At 32.1% G+C, this 20,643-nt stretch overlaps 1 protein-coding gene across 1 annotated transcript; it reads right to left on the bottom strand.

Annotated features, from left to right (window-relative positions):
* Positions 1-116: 116 nt before the first annotated feature.
* On the bottom strand, positions 117-17,404 carry LOC134707273 (mitochondrial-processing peptidase subunit alpha-like). The gene is made up of 12 exons (XM_063566900.1): positions 17,247-17,404; positions 15,195-15,406; positions 14,567-14,646; positions 12,226-12,308; positions 10,833-10,935; positions 8,487-8,579; positions 7,406-7,687; positions 6,733-6,944; positions 5,938-6,028; positions 4,359-4,421; positions 1,870-2,014; positions 117-322 (listed from the first exon to the last, which is right to left on the bottom strand). Exons 1-12 carry the CDS (start codon positions 17,300-17,302, stop codon positions 153-155), a joined length of 1,590 nt encoding a protein of 529 aa, XP_063422970.1. The 5' UTR covers positions 17,303-17,404; the 3' UTR covers positions 117-152.
* Positions 17,405-20,643: the final 3,239 nt, after the last annotated feature.

The following is a 20,643-nucleotide window of genomic DNA, read 5'->3' as shown; positions in this document are numbered from 1 at the left end:
GAAGTTCAAAATGTAAAAAGTTAACGACGATGGACGATGGACGCCAAGTGATGAGAAAAGCTCACTTGGCCCTTCGGGCCAGGTGAGCTAAAAAGAGTAATAGTATCAACAAAAAATACACAAATACTGAATTTATTTTGATTGACACATAACTACAGTCCTAGAAATGAAAATCTAGAACGTTTTCCATTCTTGCCCAGCAATGTATTTTGAATGTTTTCATAGTCTGGTAAATTAGCTAATGATCCAAGAGCGGACAACGAAAGTTTACTTGTTAACATCCTCTCAGCTACTCTCTGTATATCTTGTGGTGTAACTTTACCTAAAAAATAAATATAAGAATGAATGTTTCCAGTGTAGACATGATGTTTATTGATTGATTGCTTGCTGTTCTCTTCTTCCAGTAAGACCTGGAGGATATCGAGCAGCAGTGTAGTGTTACTCATTTAAAGATTTTTCTATCTTTAAGCTTCTGCCTTAATATTTATATGATATTTCGCATAAAAGACCCAAGTCTCGAGTCTATTATTCAGTGGTTTTCATTTTCTACTGAGTTACATATTTGTTTTTCGTTCATTATTTTGTAAATAAATTACGCTTTTTATATTTTATTGTATTATTTTTGTCATTTCACAGTCTTTTAGAACAGACTATGTGTTTGTGCTTTGTATTGAAGGCTGAATTGACCTATAGTTGTTAATTTTCATGTTATTCAGTCTCTTGTGGAGAGTTTTCAATCATACCACATCAGATCGATATAAACAGAAATGGCTTAGTACATGGTTTGGAATTAAAAAACCCAAAATTTAGTTGCATATAATTTTCTGTCATCAAGAAAAATCTGTATAACCTTGCTTGAAATCTGTCAAGTTATGGTGGATTAACCCACTGATATTCCCTTATGTTATTCTCATAATGACATTAAACTAGAGGTTCTCAAGAGCCTGTATCGCTCACCTGACTTTACTTGGGTTTTTGAAATCATATGAAAAAAGATAAAATTTGGCTACAAAGTAACAACACTTTGCCAGCACATCAAAAGGAAAGGAACAAACATGTTTGGTTTCATTCAATTCAGTGGTTTTCTAAAAGAAGAAAATTATATGTATTTTCCATTGGGTCCTATGTTAAACTAAGTCCCCCGCTGGCAGCCATCTTGGATGATGGATCGGCTACAAAGAAACAACACTTGGTCAGCACCTCATAAGGAACATTCATGCTATGTTTGGTATTATTCCATTCAGTGGTTCTCTGAAAGAAGGTACATTCATGCTATGTTTGGTTTCATTCCATTCAGTGGTTCTCTAAAAGAAGTCATTTGTATGCATTTCCCATAGGGTTCCATGTTAAACTAAGTCCCCCGCTGCGGCCATCTTGGATGATGGATCGGCTACTAAGTTACAACACTTGGTCAGCATCTCAAAAGGTACATTCATGCTATGTTTGGTTTCATTCCATTCAGTGGTTCTCTAAAAGAAGTCATTTGTATGCATTTCCCATAGGGTCCCATGTTAAACTAAGTCCCCCGCTGGCAGCCATTTGGATGATGGATCGGCTACAAAGTAACAACACTTGGTCAGCACCTCATAAGGAACATTCATGCTATGTTTGGTTTCATTCCATTCAGTGGTTCTCTAGAATAAGTTCAAAATGTAAAAATTGAAGGACGACGACGGACGCAAAGTGATGAGAAAAGCTCACTTGGCCCTTCAGGCCAGGTGAGCTAAAAAAGAGGGATGATATATTTGTGAAAGTTGTTAACAATTTGTTATGAATATTCATACAAAAAAAATGTTGTTTCTATTTTTCAATTATACAATTCAAATACAGTTTATATACATGATATAATTTAAATAGCTATAATATTACCTATTAAATCATAGAAATATTCTGGCTGCTTTCTGTGTCCACTAGATAATACTTGTCGTCCAACATCTTCAAATATAACAGGTCGAGATTCCAAATTCATTAATAACATAGACTGTAGTTGTGTCTTGGCTCTCTGTAGTTCTATCTGCTCATAGAAAAAAAACATAGGTTTGATCAAATGTAAATAAATTATATTGTGAACCTGTATTTATGTAATGAACTAGATATCATTGAGATGGGAGCCATCTCTGTGGGTCTCGCTGTCAATAACGTGGGGTAAATAAGTTGTATGGATAATCTGATAAGAACAACAAACGGATGGACAGACCGACGGACGGACCTTTGACACACACTCTGGTGTCATGTACAAACCAACAGACAGACGGTCAAGTATAAAGTATGAAATATTAACGGTTCTCGAGAGGTAGAGCAGACACAATTTGTCAAGAACAACGAACGGATGGACAGACCGAAGGACTGACCTTTGACCTAGGATGCATACATTATGACACATTCTCTGGTGTTGGTTAATATATATGTTAAGTTGAAAATGTTTGTCAGGTATAAAGTAACAGCTGTCCTCTCAAAATATAGTGTGGATCAAATTTGTTAGCGATGGACAGACCAACAGACAGACAGACCTTTGACCTAGGAAGTTGTACATACATCATGACACACCCTCTGGTGTTGGTTAAAATGGATGTCAAGTATAATATTTGAAATCATAAAGGTTCTCAAGATATAGAGCGGACACGATTTTCACCACAGGACACTGGGTTGTCAACTGAAAACAAAGTTTTTTTTACCTTGACCTTTGACCTAGGAAGTTGTACATACATCATGACACGCCCTCTGGTGGTGGTTAAAATGGATGTCAAGTATAAACTTGAAACCATAACGTTTCTCAAGATATAGAGCGGACACAAAGTTAAAGTGTTACGGACGGACAGGCGGACGGACAGACAGACTGATCACTATAGGGCGACCCGCCTTAGGCGGGGCCCTAGCAAACTTTCATAATGTCATGTACTCAGAATATTCCTAATATATGTGACCATGGCTGTGCTTAGGCTATAGGCATTGGCTTTTCACAATACCAAATAATTAAATTTTTGATGTAACACGTCTTCTGATTGACTGACTGTGTTTTGTTTATAAGCTCATAGACATAATTTTGTCTTGTGACCGTGATGTCATTAATGTTTTTTCATGATTTACTCTGATTTGGAAAAGATGTGGTGCACATTCTAAAATAACAAGCTACGAGGGTTATTCAGTGTGCACCACATTGTTTATGTTATTTCTTCATAGACAGAAAAAATATTACAGTCATTCCTTAATTACCATAATATTTTACAATGATTGCAGTTTGAATTCATCTTGCCAACTGATCAACTGGTAAAACAGTGTAGCAATCAACTGGTTGTTGTTTATTGTTGTGTCTCATATTTGTTAATTAATTTTTGTTTGGTATAGTTTGTTGTGAAATTGTACCTTTATCCCATGTTAGGGGAGGCATGCCACATTCTGTATTTCCCAAGTTAGGAGCCTGTAATTTGGTGGTTGTTGCTGGCTGCTATTTATCATATTAGCTTTTTATTCATTGTTTTGTACATAAATCAATTCATTAGTTTTCTTGTTTCAATTACATGTCGTTTAGGGCCTTTATAGCTAACTTTGTGGTATGGTTTTGGCTCATTGTTGAATATCTCTTTGATATCTTTACTATGTTTCTCTTCAGCAGGTTGTTAAAATTTCTGACCAGTTCAACAGTTTGATTTGTTTAACAAATGGCAACTGTGTCAGTAATTTGCATAAAATGTAGTTAGATGAGACAATCACTTATAATCAAGTCCAGGTAAAGGAAGATAGGAGTAAAATCATTATTTCATGTGAAAAAAGTAAACTCTTAGGTATCAGATTATCTCCCATGGAATCTTACTGACTGCAGGATTTTACTTGACAATTTTCAATGTTGCACGTTTTAATTCAAATTGATGTCTGTTTTATAGAAATATAGAACAGTTTAAAGACAAAGTGTGAAAAAAGGGTAAATCAGAACAATATGAATAAAAGTGAGGTAACTTTAAAATAAGAGCAAGCCACTTTTTTTTTAAATGATTTGCATAAAGCTGTACCTGTGTTGGTTCATCTCATTGGTCATGGAAATTCTTTTACTTTGATAAACAACCACTTGTTAGATTCATAATTTTGCATAAATCATAATTCATATTTGGTGGAAAAGTATTCATAACTTTAATAAGTCATGGGTCAAACATGTCAAAGTTAGGGATACATGACAAATCACAATGGATGTTATAAAACCTTTATACATATACTTCACACAGATAATGGCAGTAAATTCCTGCTAGCAGGCCTTATATTTCTGTGTTTTCAGTTTATTCAGTGTCCTCTTTTGTCTTGATGTTGATAATTTTATATGTGTCTTATCTCTGTATGGTTGTGATGAATGCATTGTTAGCACTTACCTTATCTACAAATGATGTGGTATTTAGTAATTCTCTGACAATAACTTCAACCAGATCAGATAACTGAAAAATACATCAATAAGATTACCATAGCAATATTTTAAACATAAAAATAAGAAGATGTGGTATGATTGCCAATGATTAACACTTTTAAAATTGTAACAAGAATGTGTCCACAGTACACTGTTGCCCCCTTCTCACGATCAATTTCTATGTTAAGTGGACAGTGAAATTGGGATAAAAATCTAAATTTGGCATTGAATTAGAATTATCATATCATAGGGAAGATGTGTAATAAGTTTCAAGTTGATTGGACTTCAGCTTCATCAAAAACTACCTTGACCAATAACTTTAACCAAAAACTTATACCTGAAACTTGCACTATCATTTTCTATGTTAAGTGGACTGTGAAATTGGGTCAAAAATTTAACTTACAATTAGAAAGATTGTATTGTAGGGAACATGTGTACTAAGTTTGAGGTTGATTGGACTTCAACTTCATCAAATACTACCTTGACCAAAAACTTTAACCTGAAGCAGGACAGACGAACGAATGAACAGACAGACGGACGCACAGACCAGAAAACATAATGTAAGTGGGGCATAAAAATATAGGGTGTTAGTTATATAAACCCTATCAGATGCACTGTTAATCTTTTTTTTAAATAGTTTTACACAGGAAATAGTTAACAGACCAAAATAACTTAGTACTGTTAAAAACAATCTTGAAAATGAGGTTGAAGTCTGGTTTATGAAAGACTGACAAATGCTCCCTATAATAATTCTAATTACACAGTTGACCTATTACTTAAGGTGGATTTGGGGCAGGGGTCTTATCAAAATCCATACAATTATAATAATTTGTCAAAATATAGTTTTTATCATGTCAGATTTTGTATAACTTTATGCATGGAAACCCCATTTTTTTGTTTGTGATAAAATGTGAGAAGATAGCTCTTATAACATGTTTCCAGATTAGAAAAAAAAATGGGGTCACCGGACTTGTTTTCTTGCTACATATTGAAATAAGTAAATTCACAACACATTTTTTATAAAAATTAATTTATCTAAATTATCTCCCCTGCTGAGTTATCTCACCTTATGTGGTTAAGTTGAAAAAAAAAAAAAATTCTTCAGAAAACACAGCTGAAAATATGATAAAACATACTTTTCTATATCAAAATGAAAAAGTCTTACTTATAAATTACATATTACTCTCAAAATTGGCACATTTCATTTAAGATCTAGACCAATGTTATCTGTAAACTTTAAAATACAAGATGGAGGAAGAAAACCCCAGCCACCTTTAAGTATTAAAGAAAAAGGCATGATGCAATAATTATAGTCAAGGAGCTGCATTGTTGTCAAAAATGTATCAGTTTGAGGTAATTCTGTACAGCTGTTGTTTTTGAAACAGATGATCAAGAGGAAAAGAATATGCAGAAGTCACGTAGTGGCCCTAAATATTGTTTGTCGTCCTAAACAGTTCTTATTGTTTCCTTTAAACTTCCATCAAAACCCTTCAACTCAATCTAACTTGATAATAGCATTGACATACAACTCTCTGAATCATTCTTACCTGGTCAGGATGTGAACTTGCATGAATACAAAATAATCCACTGTCATCGTAGGCATGGTTATAACATGTGGCATTATGTATCCAATGGAATCTGCGAAAATAAAACCAGAGTTGTCATTGAGAGAAAAATGTAGAACACATGAAGGCTAACAAATTGTTATTGTAAGTATTGTTTTTTTGTATGGAGCAATGGAAGTTGGTTCTTAATATTGAAGACTTTAATAGGCCACTAGTCTGAATATCACATTAAGACAGTCGGTAAAATTTTGTTTCACAGTATGCCTATGAGTGCCATCACCCCATATGAGATTTATTGGCCATGTATATCATAGCAGGTCACTAGCACAATGTGTAACTAATAATATTTGGTATAAAATTTGGCAATATGCATTATATGAAATCTGTGAAAATTAAAATATGGTTCCTATTTTTCACCCCTATATATGCACCTTTAATAAAAAGCACACTGTACCAAGTTGTGATTTAGTCTTACATAGTCAATCTAGTACAAAACAGGGTTGATATTCTTATCACATTTACATGCTCTTGTCCTGAATACACATTTAATTTGTCACTAGATGCAAAACAGCCATCAATCCTCATTCTCAAACTGACAAATGGGACAGTAGCTTTACACCATAGGTTATTCTGACTATAAAACCATGGGTTGTCTTTTAATCAGGGGCATCTGTTTGTTTTATTCACTGGTATTGTAAGATCTGAGTAAACATGGTAAATGCCATCTTCTACCAATATATTTATATTACGAGTTCTTACCAGACATTTGTTACTTACCTGTTTAATACATTAAGATATAATCTTGTATACATTCCCTTTCCAGGACCCCCAGCTGAGAATGATCCACCACCGCCCATCATCATATTAAGTACACAAAAACTGATGAAGTCATCATCTTTGTGTGAACAACTTTCCAGACCAATTACGATGTGTGCTAGTTCTGGCATTGGTGTTGGTCCTAAACTGACATTTGACAAATCTTTCTCCACCTGAAATGTTTATATGTGCACATTTGTAATTCCCCAATTTTTTAGTTGTCATTTAATGGTACAACATACTTTGATCTGAATTTCAAACTTGTTGGTACATGTATAATCAATTATAAATCAGTTGGTTGTGTAATCTGTTGCCCAACCCACAATTACAGATCTATCTTTCTTATTTACACAAGTTCCATTTTTTCCAAATTTGATCATTTGTAATACTAACAGTGCAAGTTTATATTTTAGTCAATAAATGCAATGACTTTGTGAAATTGAAGTTACTACTGGTTTTAAATTTACACCAAAAGAGAAAATTTATTAATTATAGTTTATGAATTATGTGGAAAATGTGATAACAATAAATCATCTTCTGTATACACAGACAAGTAATAAAATCTTTTTCATGAAAGATATACTGGTAATTAATTATGGTTCTAATATTCTCTGCCTCCCAACCGACTACTCACCAACACTTTTCCACCAGTGTACTGTGCCAATGAATTATCCACAGACATTTTTGTATCTACTAAGTTCTCTTGTTCTAACCATATTGGTTTGTAATTTTTCACAAAATGTTCTTTAGCTAATTCCACCATTTGTTCATGATCCATCCCAACACCAGCCAATACCATCCTTTCTGGTGTATGGTAATTCTTCATGTATGTGTATAAAATATTTTTTTCAACTTTTTCAATGTTTTCTGGTGGACATCTGTGTGGTAATCCTAATGTATTACCCCTGTAGGCTGCCTGAATATATAAATATAACATGTAATGTGTAATGTAAAACTAGTTAGAAATATGAATAATTTGTAGGAGAATGGTTTTGAATGGACCAATACCATATGATAGTTAGCTAGGCATGCATTTCTAGGAATTTTTTATGAGATTTTACAGATATGTAAAGAGACTGTTGATGGATTGATTGATTTTGTTTGTCCTGTAGAACATGATGAAATTAACAAACACTTGAGTTTGACTTGATATGGTTCACTCAGTTACAAGTGGGAGATTTAGGTAGTAATAAAACCCAGTTTAACCAGGTTTCACCCAACCTTTTCTTTGGAAAACATCCTATATCAAGTCAGGAATATGACAGTTTATTCCAATAGTTTCTTTGCTTGAATAAACTTGAATTTGTTAGTTTTGTTTTTATGGACTTCCCCTTTCAAGTTTGAAATTTTTGTAAAATCTTTTTGCACAGTTGAGATAACCAATTGTTGTCATATATCTATTTTCTCTAAGTTTTATCAATTCATCTCACTTCAAATATTACCTATGGGGAAGTTCTCAAACCTCTATCCCATCTTTGTTAATTTCAGGCAACATTTTAAGGCAAAAATAAAATCAAGGTTAAGTTTTTAATATTTTCCAAAACATAAATTGTTTTGGGATTTTATATCTCTAGGTCATGTTATTTTATGTTTGAACTCTCCATTTCAATGTCCACTTGGTGAATTTTTCAATCGAAATGATCTCTGTGTGGACAATTTCTATTATAAATGATCACAAGTATGAATTTCTAAATTCATGTACGTGTGTATATTACCTGATGGATCAATTCCATTAGAATGGGTTCTGGGTTGGGATCTAACTCCATACCTTGAATATGGAACCCTACTGCCATCTTAGCATCTTCTAACTAAAAATATATTAAAAGACTTGCATTTCTTTAACCGTCATAAATAAACAATTAAACTCAATAGAAGCTCACATGAGCAAAACAAAAAAATTATCCTCCTTTCTTGATAACCAGCATTTATTTAAACAATGCAGGGTGTTTGAATTTCCAACTAAGTTTCAAACCCTGTTTGACGAAACATGAAATTGACAAATATTGGAAGGTGCACAGTTATTCAACCATTGAGTCTGATTTTGTTATCTTCAATAATAGCAGTAATCATTATTACTACATGTGCTAGTTTTAGAATACATTTTATTGGTGATATAAATAATTTTGCTTAAAACTTTTATTTAAAGACTTATTGTAAGTGTCATAATTGATCAAGATTATTGATTTATTTTGTAAAACTTTACCACAATTGATATTTTTATCTGAGCATAGAGAGGAATTGTACCATTAACGTTATACATGTATAGACAATATCATATTATTTGTTTTTTGTGGGTGTTTGCAATACACATCCATCTTATTCATATGTTTCGTATGAAAGGAAATATTAAACTTATCATATAATTACGCTATTGACATGATATGGATGACATCAAAAACAAACCATAACTTCAATACAATTCTAAACCACTTGACAGCAATTCAATTAGGAGATAAATATTTTGATTACATATAAGCATTTATTTAAGTCAAACAAGCATTCTGAGAGTATTTCATGGTTATACATAGTCCATTGTACAGAAGCAAAATGCTATCTTGAGCTATGACTTGCCATGTTGTAAACTTTATTAGAAATATCAAATTAATATCTTCAAGCAGGACTTAAAATAAGTGTGGAAAACTCATCTTTAAGGGGGCTCTAAACGATTTTTTTCATTTAATATAGGATTTAGCTATATTTTTCTACAAATGAACTTTATCTTCTCCTTAATAGTTTTGAAATAAAAAAAATGGGGTCACCGTTCATTTACACTCACAATCTGCCTTTAAAAAGCATACATTTTTGTCAATGTCCGTTTTTTTCTTTTGAACTGATAGGAGAAATAGCGGTACTATCGAAATAAAAAAGAACTAAATTACAGAAATCGCTTAAAGGAGTAGGTCCAGTAAGACCCCTTTTTGGCCCCAAAATATGGCAGTTTTACAAAATTGTTAAAATGTATACTTTTAGTTATTTATTGGACAGTAGAATAATTCTGCTACATTAATATGGGATGTTTTTAACAATACGATGTACATATATCGAGTACTAGCACCATTAAGTCATGCTAAATTACTGAAATCTTCACAATTCTAGCATTTTTGTTTAAATTCTAGACTGTTTCCATGTAAAACAAAAATGGCCTCATTCGTGTTCATCCAAAATAATAGTTTTTTCAGAAAAAATACACTGGTTATATAGCAGTTTGTCAAACACTTATTTTGATCATTGAGAAGCTTAATATTCCCTTAACAACGCAACGTAATTAAAACGTTCAGTTGATTTTACAGAGTTATCTCCCTGTAGTGTTAGGTACCACCTTAAGTGTTTAAAAAGTGGTCAACATCTTTTGTCAGATGAACCTGAAATTTGAGTCCAAAATCGGTCCTTACCGGACCTACTCCTTTTACAATTATTTAGTTTATGTAAAGCTTATTCAAAAACAACAATAAAAAATATAGGTCACTAATGAGTTAAAAAAGATATTTCAATTTTAATGCTGAAAATGGCATTTTTGCACCAAAGGGAGATAATTAAGAGCTTTTTCAATGATATCTACTATATTTTAAAAGTCACCTGGGGTCAACACAAATTGTTTTTTCAGAATGATTTTTGTACCATATGATAAACTAACAACTTCTAAAGGTAATTAATTAAATTTGTAATGTAAAATAAAAGTGGTTTTTTTTTCTAAAAATCTTAAACCGGTGAGCCTCATTTAGTGAACAAAATACGAACTTGATCTTTTTTTTGCCATGGTAAAACTATACACCAACTCTCCTTTCAATATCACCATGCATGACAAAAAATGAGGAAACTGATTATTTGAGTGAATTTCTAAATCCAAGGACCATACCTCTACACAAAGTCTTCAGACTAGAACAAGTTCAAACCTAATCTGTGACTTGTCATAATAAAACTATATACCAATTAACAACTCAACATCTTCAAGCATGATGAAAATTGTGTGGAAAACTGATTTGCCAACTAATGGATGGACAGGTAGACAGATTGATGGAAAGAATGCAAAGCTAAAGTCACCTTCAACTTTTTCTACCAACCTCTTCAGCTGTTATTATGGGTCGGTTAATAACTTCAGACAAGATATTTACTACTGCTTGTAATCCTCTTGTTTCTGCTGACATGGCATAAATCAATGTGTCCCTGAAAGATCATTTATAAAATATTATTTAAACAAACTCTATATTTGATATTTAGAAAAGATGTACAGACCACTGTTATTTGCAAGATATAAATATTTGCTTCCTTTCTATTGAAGAAATAGAGTATTTATTATTATTCTACTTCTTTCAATACAGAGTCGGACTCTTCTTGAGTGTATAATGACTCTTGCTCATATGAGGCCTTTCCTCCTCCATTATCAAAACCAGCAGTAATTGCATGATCAATCTTTAGTGTTGTTAAGGAAAAGCAATTTACAATTTTACAGTAAATATATAAACCTAACATCAAAACAAAACAATTCATAATAATACATGTAATATATAAGATATCAATAAACCTCTTTTTTTTTAATACATGTACCCCAAAGGCTGTAACAAATTTTTGAAAAAAATATTTTTAAGCATAAGTAAATATTCTACTTCCAATATTACTGATATTTTTTTTTATTCAAACTATTATCATTTTGTGTAAACAGAAAACAGCTTTATTATTACCCGAAATATGAAAAGAAAATCTGTTTGATTCTTAGATGCATGGCCATTGATGCCTATTATCATGATAACCAATACCATACTGGTTTTTTTTTTAAATATTCATCTTTCTTCAAATTTTGGTAGTCAGTATACAAATGGAATATTATTATAGTTCTTGAAAGATTTTAAATTATTCAGAATAAGATGGATTTTGAAGGACTTTAATGAAAAAAACAAACAATTTTTGTTTCAAATATTGGAGAAAAATAGATAAAATGTTAAAAATATGTTCTCTAATTTTTGTGCTATTTTTTTACGTTTCTTGAGTGTTATGAAAAAAATATTTCTCTTCACTAGTGAAATATCTGTTCTCAGCAAATGATGGTCAAAATATAATTATGACGTTAAATTTTCTTGATTTTTTCTGACTTTCCTATTGTGATTTCAAGAACAAAAAGCTACAATTCTGATGACATCAAGTATAACAATGTATAAAGAACACAACTTTCTGCAAATCTTTGAAAGGGAAGGATAATATCATTATTGAAAACATATCTATTACTCAGGCATTAAAACATTTCTCCACTCTCAACAATTAAATTTTAATTATTAAAAAAACTCAACAAGACGCTCTCTTTAAAAATCAAAATTTAACTGTCTTGAGTGGAAAATATCATAAAACACTTGTTGCAGTGATGGAATCTATATTTTCTGACTGTTACTCATATATAACATGCCAAATTGTGTACTGAATAATCATATTACAATATATGTGATTAATTTCTTTTTTTCCAACCTTGATGATTGACAATCACAAATTCCACCATGTTTTTCCAATTCCTGTAAAATCTTGTCTTTATCAGTATACTGTGTTGTTGACTAAGATGAAAATGTAATTATCATTAATATACATTGTTATTTTTCAAAGCAGAAATTAAAAAGCTGGTTATTCAAACTATCATTTTATCATTATGAAATACAGTACTGTCATCTGTATTTTTATACAACTGTACGATTATTTTTTTTTTTTTATATATAGTTCTGCTGTAAATATATTTGTAATGTCTCTCTGAAAAATAATGTCTTTTTTCCTACTTGTTCTGCTGCTGATTTTCTTGTTCTGAGCCATAACCTTTTCAACTTTTGACACTGAATTATTTCATTAAGATATTAGTATGAAGGTGTATTACAATAAGACTGTATTCTTTATCATTAAGATCTTCACATGACCTAGAGATCAAATAATTCAACTTGTGTTTACATTTTCTGTCATCATTTGCTTCATCTCTTTGAAATTTGACACATGGTCATCAATTCAAAATGCTGACTTTCCTATCAAGAAAATCTTACTTTGAGATAATTGATGACTAAGGGTTTATCCTAGGGGGTTACTTAAATAACAAACGGATAAATATCTTGAATACAGATTATCATCATTAAAATATATATATACTGTAGATTCATTTATTTTCGTAGGTACCAATTTTCAAGGTTTTAAAGAAAATTTACATTTTTGTGGATATTTCGTGGTTTTGACAGTCTGCATCCATTACATGAGAAAAAATTTAATTCGTTGAACATTTGAATTTGTGGTTCTCCTGTCCTGTACCCACAAAATCTAGAAAAATTAGTATCCATCAAATATTAATTGAATTCAAAGTATTCTTAAAAGAGCAATGATATGTCCTTTCACAGGTTTTACCTTTTGAGACATGACCCACCCTCCATTTCATTATTGAAATATTTTTTCAATCCTGTTCAGATATCTCTGAACAATATATTTTTGAATATTGTGTGTTGCAGTCAAGTTATTTGGTTATTTTTATGTCTTTGGGTTGCTGTTTCAGTGGCATATTTCCCAATGAACCATCTCTTCATCACGACATTAGAGACCAAATAAAAAGGAAGTTATTTACTAAAAGAGAACTTTCCTCGATCTTGATATCTATATCACTAACGGAAAGCTGAATACTAAAATTTATGATAAAAGGGATGATTTTTCATTTCCTATCGTTAATTATCCGTTTTTAGATGGTGACGTTCCCTTGTCACCATCTTACTGTGTTTATATATCTCAACTTGTACGATTCGCTCGTGTTTGTAACAATGTTTTAGATTTTAACGAGAGAAATTTATGTATTACTGAAAAATTATTACACCAGGGTTTTCGATATCACAAACTAGTCAAAACTTTTACTAAATTTTATCATCGGTATAAAGACATCATTCGTAAATATAGCTCAACATGCAGACTTTTTATACGTTCAGGTATTTCACATCCAATTTTTTATGGAAATATTCTTTATAAAGCACAAAGGTGTCAGTATTCACCTCAGAAACTTACAAAACCTTTAAATAGACTGATTAAGAAGGGATATAATTACGATACTGTTGTCAAGTCATTAAAGATTGCATATTTTGGCGTTAATATTGAGTCACTGATAAGGTCTTTGCGTCGGAACTAAAGACATTTATTCTAAAAACAGTTGTTGGCATGACACGGGTTATGTTCTTCTCATATATGTTATGATGGTATGATACTAAACCCCTAACAGGAAGGATTGTGCCTGATGTTCATATGATGAAATCATAATCTTTCAGTCAGTTTAATTAAAGTCTGGAGCTGGCATGTCAGTTAACTGCTAGTAGTCTGTTGTTATTTATGTATTATTGTCATTTTGTTTATTTTCTTTGGTAACATCTTCTGACATCAGACTCGGACTTCTCTTGAACTGAATTTTAATGTGCGTATTGTTATGCGTTTATTTTTCTACATTGGTTAGAGGTATAGGGGGAGGGTTGAGATCTCACAAACATGTTTAACCCCGCCGCATTTTTGCGCCTGTCCCAAGTCAGGAGCCTCTGGCCTTTGTTAGTCTTGTATTATTTTTATATTAGTTTCTTGTGTACAATTTGGAAATTAGTATGGCGTTCATTATCACTGAACTAGTATATATTTGTTTATGGGCCAGCTGAAGGACGCCTCCGGGTGCGGGAATTTCTCGCTACATTGAAGACCTGTTGGTGACCTTCTGCTGTTGTTTTTTATTTGGTCGGGTTGTTGTCTCTTTGACACATTCCCCATTTCCATTCTCAATTTTATAAATAGCAGAAGAAACATAGTGAATTAAACTCACTCCAAAAGCTATTTTTTCTAAGAAATGTGATATACCAGATGGGTAAGCTACTTCATAACGTGACCCAGAGTTAATCAACACTGAAATAAAAAGAATATAAATTAAAGAACAATGCAATGAATAGTGAATTTATACTGATATTTACAAATACTTTTAAAATCAGACAGTTTACTTGATCCAGAGATAAATCATACTCCAAAACAACCTTATTCCTAAAACTCCATACTCAAATGACAATTGTCTTTATGTTTTTTTGTTTCACTTCACAATGATTAAATTAAGATAAAGCAGCAAAGTTATATTGTAGAACATGTAGAAAATCTAGAGGTTCTTTTACTATTTGTGTTGTCAGGTTGCTGAATCAGTGATGTCCAAAAAATGTATACTCACCATCTCCTTGAATTCATTATAACTATACCAATTAATGCATGTTTTTTAAATGATCCATTATTTTTAAGGAATTGTCTTATTCAAGAAAATAGTTCAAACACACTGCAGATTTAAGATTTATTTGATTGCCTTCTTTTTCCTGTGTAAATTTGGTAGAACTACCTTTATTAATTTTTATAGTTGAATATTTTGTAATAGTTTGTACAAATATATATATATATTGTAAACCAAAATTTACCTCCTACTGTGCAAAACTGTCCAAAAACATTCTCTGTAGCCACTGTCAAACCATTATCTAAAACTGTTACTTGTGTCTCATTCTTACTGGCCTCTGCGGAAGTAAATCTAGGAGGAGGTAATCCAGGAATTGGTTGAGAAAGAGGTACATTTGCGACATCCCCAGTACCATTACTATTTATAGGTTTACTGCAAAATGACCTTCTTCCAGATCTGAAGAAAATTAAAAAATCAAAACACGTATGTCAAACAAGATTAATTACCTAGCTCCCTGTTACCTAACATACTTTCATTATAGTTCGAATTTCAAATATTCTAAACTTAAAGTTTACAATTTATTGCATTTTTCAATTTATAACTTCAAGGTACATTTGAAAAATACTTACTTTCTTCTAAAAATAGATGCATGTAGTATGTGAGGAGAGGTGGTAACTTTCCTTGTGTACAATGTACATGTAGACGTTAATGTACACAAGGAAAGTGTTGATTATCAGGAATACTAATTTGTTTGTTTCATAATTAATATGTGTAACATAAATATGTTCATTGGGAGAATTTTTGTCTATACTGGTATATCAACATGCTAAAAGCCTTTTTTTCAATAAAATAAATACTTGTAGTTCTATATAAAAAATGAGATCAATATTCTGAAATTAAACTGAAAATTCAAGAAAAACTCTTTTGATCATTGTTGATGTCAAAATAATTAATAATGTGGTTTTTGGTTAAATATACCAATTTAAATGCAAACATTTTTAAAGCAATCTTATACAAACAAATAACATAGTTTCTTTAGAAGAAAAAAAATTCCATTTTTACATTTGAAAAAAAAGGGACATAACTCTACAACAATAAAAATGACACCCTTAAATTCAAAGTTGTTGTAATTAGAATTGTTTACAAGTTTTATAACTTCTGGTTAGAGCTAACTTGTGTTAAAAAACAGAAACAAAATATTCAGCAATTTTATTTGTTTTTACAGGGGCATAACTCTTAAAAAAAATTAAAATAACACCATCAATTTCCAAACTTGATCTGTATTATGTGGTAATATGCATTGTGTGTTAGATTCATAGCATTCAGTTGAGACAAACTAAAGTTAAAGAACAGTTTCCAAAAAATTAGCGATTTTTCCATTAGTACAGGGGCATAACTTTAAAACAGTTAAAGTGGAGCCACCAAAATTCAAACTTAATCTGTGTTTTGTGGTTATAAACATACACCTTATTGCTATTTGTCCGCCGTTAATGGACATCACATGTACACAAGTTCCCATACAATTTTAATGTCATTTTAAAAAATATCTTACACCATAATGGGAAAGTGATAGTTGTGAAACTGCACCTCACAAGTCTTTATGACCATAAGTCCACAAATAGTAAAAAAACTATGGTTCCATACCTAGTAAAGTGATTGTTGTGTGACATCAAAAGTTCAAGAGGAACCGATTCTCAGTGCAAGCAGGAATAGTAATATAAAGGTGTATTGCGTAAAGTTGCATAAAATTTTATTCAGAGACGACAGTTAGAGAAACAGAGTAACAGAAACAGAATTTGCCTTCTCTTCTTCGGTGGATGCTTAAATCTGTTTGGATATCTGTTTTTTTGTCAGTTTATAATGATTCACGACACGCTAGACCAAAGCTGAGACAAAGAGCTAATACACCTTATTCTTATCGCTATGTATCCGCCATTACTGGATATCACACAGGTTCCTGTAAAATTTTGACATCATAAAACAAAATATCTGACGCCACAATTAAAAACTGATTGTTGTTGACGTCAAAAGTTCAAGCGGCCAGGTCAGCTGGGATTAGCGATAAGGTGTATTAATACAGGTGCCACCGTAGTCTAGGGGTTTGATTAGTGGGACAGATGAGGTTTCCTGAGTTCCGTAAACTATGATGACCATGATTATCAGTTAAACTTTGTCAGTGGAATCGTAGCGAAACCACCGTAGTTGCAAGGACATAATATACTGTAAGCTACGGACTTGCAGCTAGAACCGATGTGCAGATAATTCGATTTGGCCTTGGTGCATGTGTATAGTATACCTGGGAAGATTTCGACACCCATTACGAACTATTCGTAGAACCATATGAGTTGCCATTAATATTTTCTTTTGCCAAAACGTAAAATAAATGATGTAAGTCTCAATCAGCAAGGTCTCAGAAACATTTAACTCCCTTTATATGTTTCCGGATTAGCTAAAACTTGGCTTCATAGGTGGTCGGAAAAGCGGTAACCCGAACCCGAACCCGCACCCGCACCGTAAATCTTCAAATCTGTTTTGTTATCATTCTTTTATAGAGATTTTTGTTACAAACATTATTGCATATCTTCTTCTTCTTCCGAATACGGGAGTAGACTCCTAGGTAGGAGTGTAAAACTTCCTGGAGTTTTACATATAGTTTCCATTCTCCATTTAATATGGTGAATTAATAAATTATTAAACTATTTTTGCTGGCTTTCTAGCATAGCAGAGCTAGAAACTTTGAAAGAACAAATAACAATAACAATTGTTTTATGTTGTGACATTTTATATGATATATATATTCTATGATGGCAGGTTCGGATTGATTTGAGGGGTTATTGTCCTAATAGTTGAGGAATAAGGGCCAAAAAGGGGGCCCAAAATAATCATTTTTGTAGTTCTCAAACAATTACTTATGTTCAAGTGTATGAATCTCTCTGAAATTAAACTACAAGTTCCCTTACCATGAAGGGATGGTTAGTATTGACTTTGGGGGTTATGGCTCAAAAGGTTTCGGAATTAGAGTAAAAAAGGGTAAAAACTAGGTATTTCTGGTTAATGAACAATTAAGAATTTAAAAGCAGTGTAAGGGAGGTAATTCTAAAACATTTAACATACAATGCTGGGTATGTTTGGATTTACCTCCTTGCACTTCTTGTATATTATGTATAAAGAAATGTCAGGTTTTGGACTAATTGAAAAAAAGGGGGTTAGTAGTTTGTTTTCAATTTTTTTCTTAAAATTTCTCAAATTCCAAATTTTAGAGTCTAAAGAGCCTGTGTCGCTCACCTTGGTCTATGTGAATATTAAACAAAGGAAGCAGATGGATTCATGACAAAATTGTGTTTTGGTGATGGTGATGTGTTTGTACATCTTACTTTACTAAACAGTCTTGCTGCTTACAATTATCTCTATATAAATGAACTTGGCCCAGTAGTTTCAGTGGAAAATGTTAAAGTCATAAGAAACGAGTAACCGGTGAAAAATAATGTTCTTCCAATTCTTAAACCAATGCATACAAACATGATAAACTTAGTCTTCTGTGCTCGAATTTATCATATTTTTCGTGTAAATTTTAGTATAATCGTCAATTTTTTTTTCAATCGGTCAGTGTTGTTGTGAAAATATGGCAGGTAATTAAAGTTCGTGTTTTGAAGCCGAAGTTTAACGATTGTCACCTGTTTGTCAACAATTGACGAAAAATAAACAAAACAGCATGGAAATTGAGCACGTGTTTAACATGTAAATTCAGATAATAGTTTATTTTAAGGACATCCATGCGTATTGTGGTCACCGGATTTCTACGAGATGAGTCACACTGAGGTCACCTTGCATACGGAAAATATATCGGGGGAATTGCTTGCTGTTGTTTTTTATTTGGTCGGGTTGTTGTCTCTTTGACACATTCCCCATTTCCATTCTCAATTTTAAACTTCTTCTAAATATGAATAAATTAAAGAATTTTCTTCAGAAAAAAGTATATGTACATAAGTTTTACAATGAAAACTATCCATTGAGTTATAAAAAACATATGCATTATTTTTTTTTGATTTGAGGTTTTTTATGACTTTCCCCCATGTCAGATTTGCTCTAAATGCTTTGGTTTTTTAGTTATAAGCCAAAAACTGCATTTTACCCCTATGTTCTATTTTTAGCCATGGGGGCCATCTTGGTTGGGTGGCCGGGTCACCTGACACAATTTTTAAACTAGATACCCTAATGATGATTTTGGCCCTGTTTGGTTAAATTTGACCCAGCAGTTTCAGAAAAGATTTTTGTCAAAGTTAACGACGACCAACGCAGGACGACGACCGACGCCAAGTGATGGGAAAAGCTCACTTGGCCCTTTGAGCCAGGTGAGCTAAAAAAGAAATCTTTAATTGCACAATATGGTGCAATAGATTTGTAAGATCTTGTCATTTATTTTGTGTCAGAAACTCCTATTATGTCAAAATTTTTATTGCAATCCAAATTCAGAGCTGTATCAAGCTTGAATGTTGTGCCCATACTTGCCCCAACTTTTCAGGATTTGACTTCTGCTGTTGTATAAAGCTGTGCCCTGAGGAGCACCTGGTTTGTGTGAGTTTTCTCATGAATCAGCTTATAAGTTTTCTTTGGTATTGTTTCACATTTTTTCATCCTATCAGGCTTTTAATAGGCCTCTATATTGTACTGTTTTTGCTTATTGTTGGAGCTCTAATGGTGACTAGTAGTTGTTAACATCCATATCTTTTAGTCTCTGGTAGATAGTTGTCTTATTGAAATCATTTCATTTTACATAATTTTTGTAGAGCTGAATAATCTATATGGAAATGAGATAAACTCATTCTAGGTTCCAGTTGATCAAAGGATTTCCATATAAAAATATCATTACTAAGATAGCAGGTTTCATAATCCATGTGTAAAAGAAAATGAGAAAACTAATGCATAATTGCTTAGTTTATCTCTGTACATGTATTATGTATAAGTTTCATAACATTTGGTTGAGGCAAACTAAAGTTAAAGACAGAAACGAAAAATTCAGTAATCTTCCAATTGTAGAGGGGCACAACTCTGGAACAGTAAAAGTGACATGACCAACATTTATACTTGATCTGTGTGTTGTGGTAATAAGCATTGTGTATAAGGTTTAGTCCTTGTTTTCAAAATTCCAATAGGGAACGTACTATATATAATTGTATAAATAAACCAATTTTTCAAGACGTTTCGACCATTGGCCTTCTTCAATTCTTTATTTTTCCTCTCAACTACATGGCTGACATTACATTTGTATTTCTTTTTCAATCATTCATGTAGTTGAGAGGAAAAACAAAGAACTGAAGAAGGCCAATGACCGAAACGTCTTGAAAAATTGTTTTATTTATACATTAAATAAGGTTTAGGCCAACAAAAGTCATAGAAAGGATACCAACTTTGGGTTTTATGGACATCAAACAGAGGGACAATGGTAAATTTTATTGCAAACCCTATCGTAGTTTTCCACAGATTCACCTGCAAGTTACATGTCCATTTAAACTTTTGTAAGGTAAATTAATCAATGAGTGATAGATTACTCCTAGAAAAAATTTAAATGTCCAAGTGAATAAACTACACAGAAAACAAAAGCTAGTATATTGATTCAATGGGACAGGTAAACCTGGTAATTGGAATCATTCAAAATGTACTCAATACATGTACTGGCAAATTAGAAATAACAA

Source organism: Mytilus trossulus, chromosome 2, assembly GCF_036588685.1.
Source record: "Mytilus trossulus isolate FHL-02 chromosome 2, PNRI_Mtr1.1.1.hap1, whole genome shotgun sequence".
In the NCBI taxonomy this organism is placed as follows: domain Eukaryota; kingdom Metazoa; phylum Mollusca; class Bivalvia; order Mytilida; family Mytilidae; genus Mytilus; species Mytilus trossulus.
Note: the sequence above shows the minus strand (reverse complement) of the source record. Positions and strands in the feature narration are given on the sequence as shown.

Excerpts from the sequence above, each read along its gene's own strand:
- LOC134707273 (XM_063566900.1), bottom strand. The coding sequence starts at position 17,302 with ATGGCAACTCATATGGTTCTACGAATAGTTCGTAATGGGTGTCGAAAT. Across the intron at positions 6,945-7,405 it reads ACACTGGTGGAAAAGTGTTG|GTGGAGAAAGATTTGTCAAA; the intron begins GTGAGTAGTCGG and ends TAAACATTTCAG. Across the intron at positions 2,015-4,358 it reads CCACATCATTTGTAGATAAG|ATAGAACTACAGAGAGCCAA; the intron begins GTAAGTGCTAAC and ends TTCTATGAGCAG.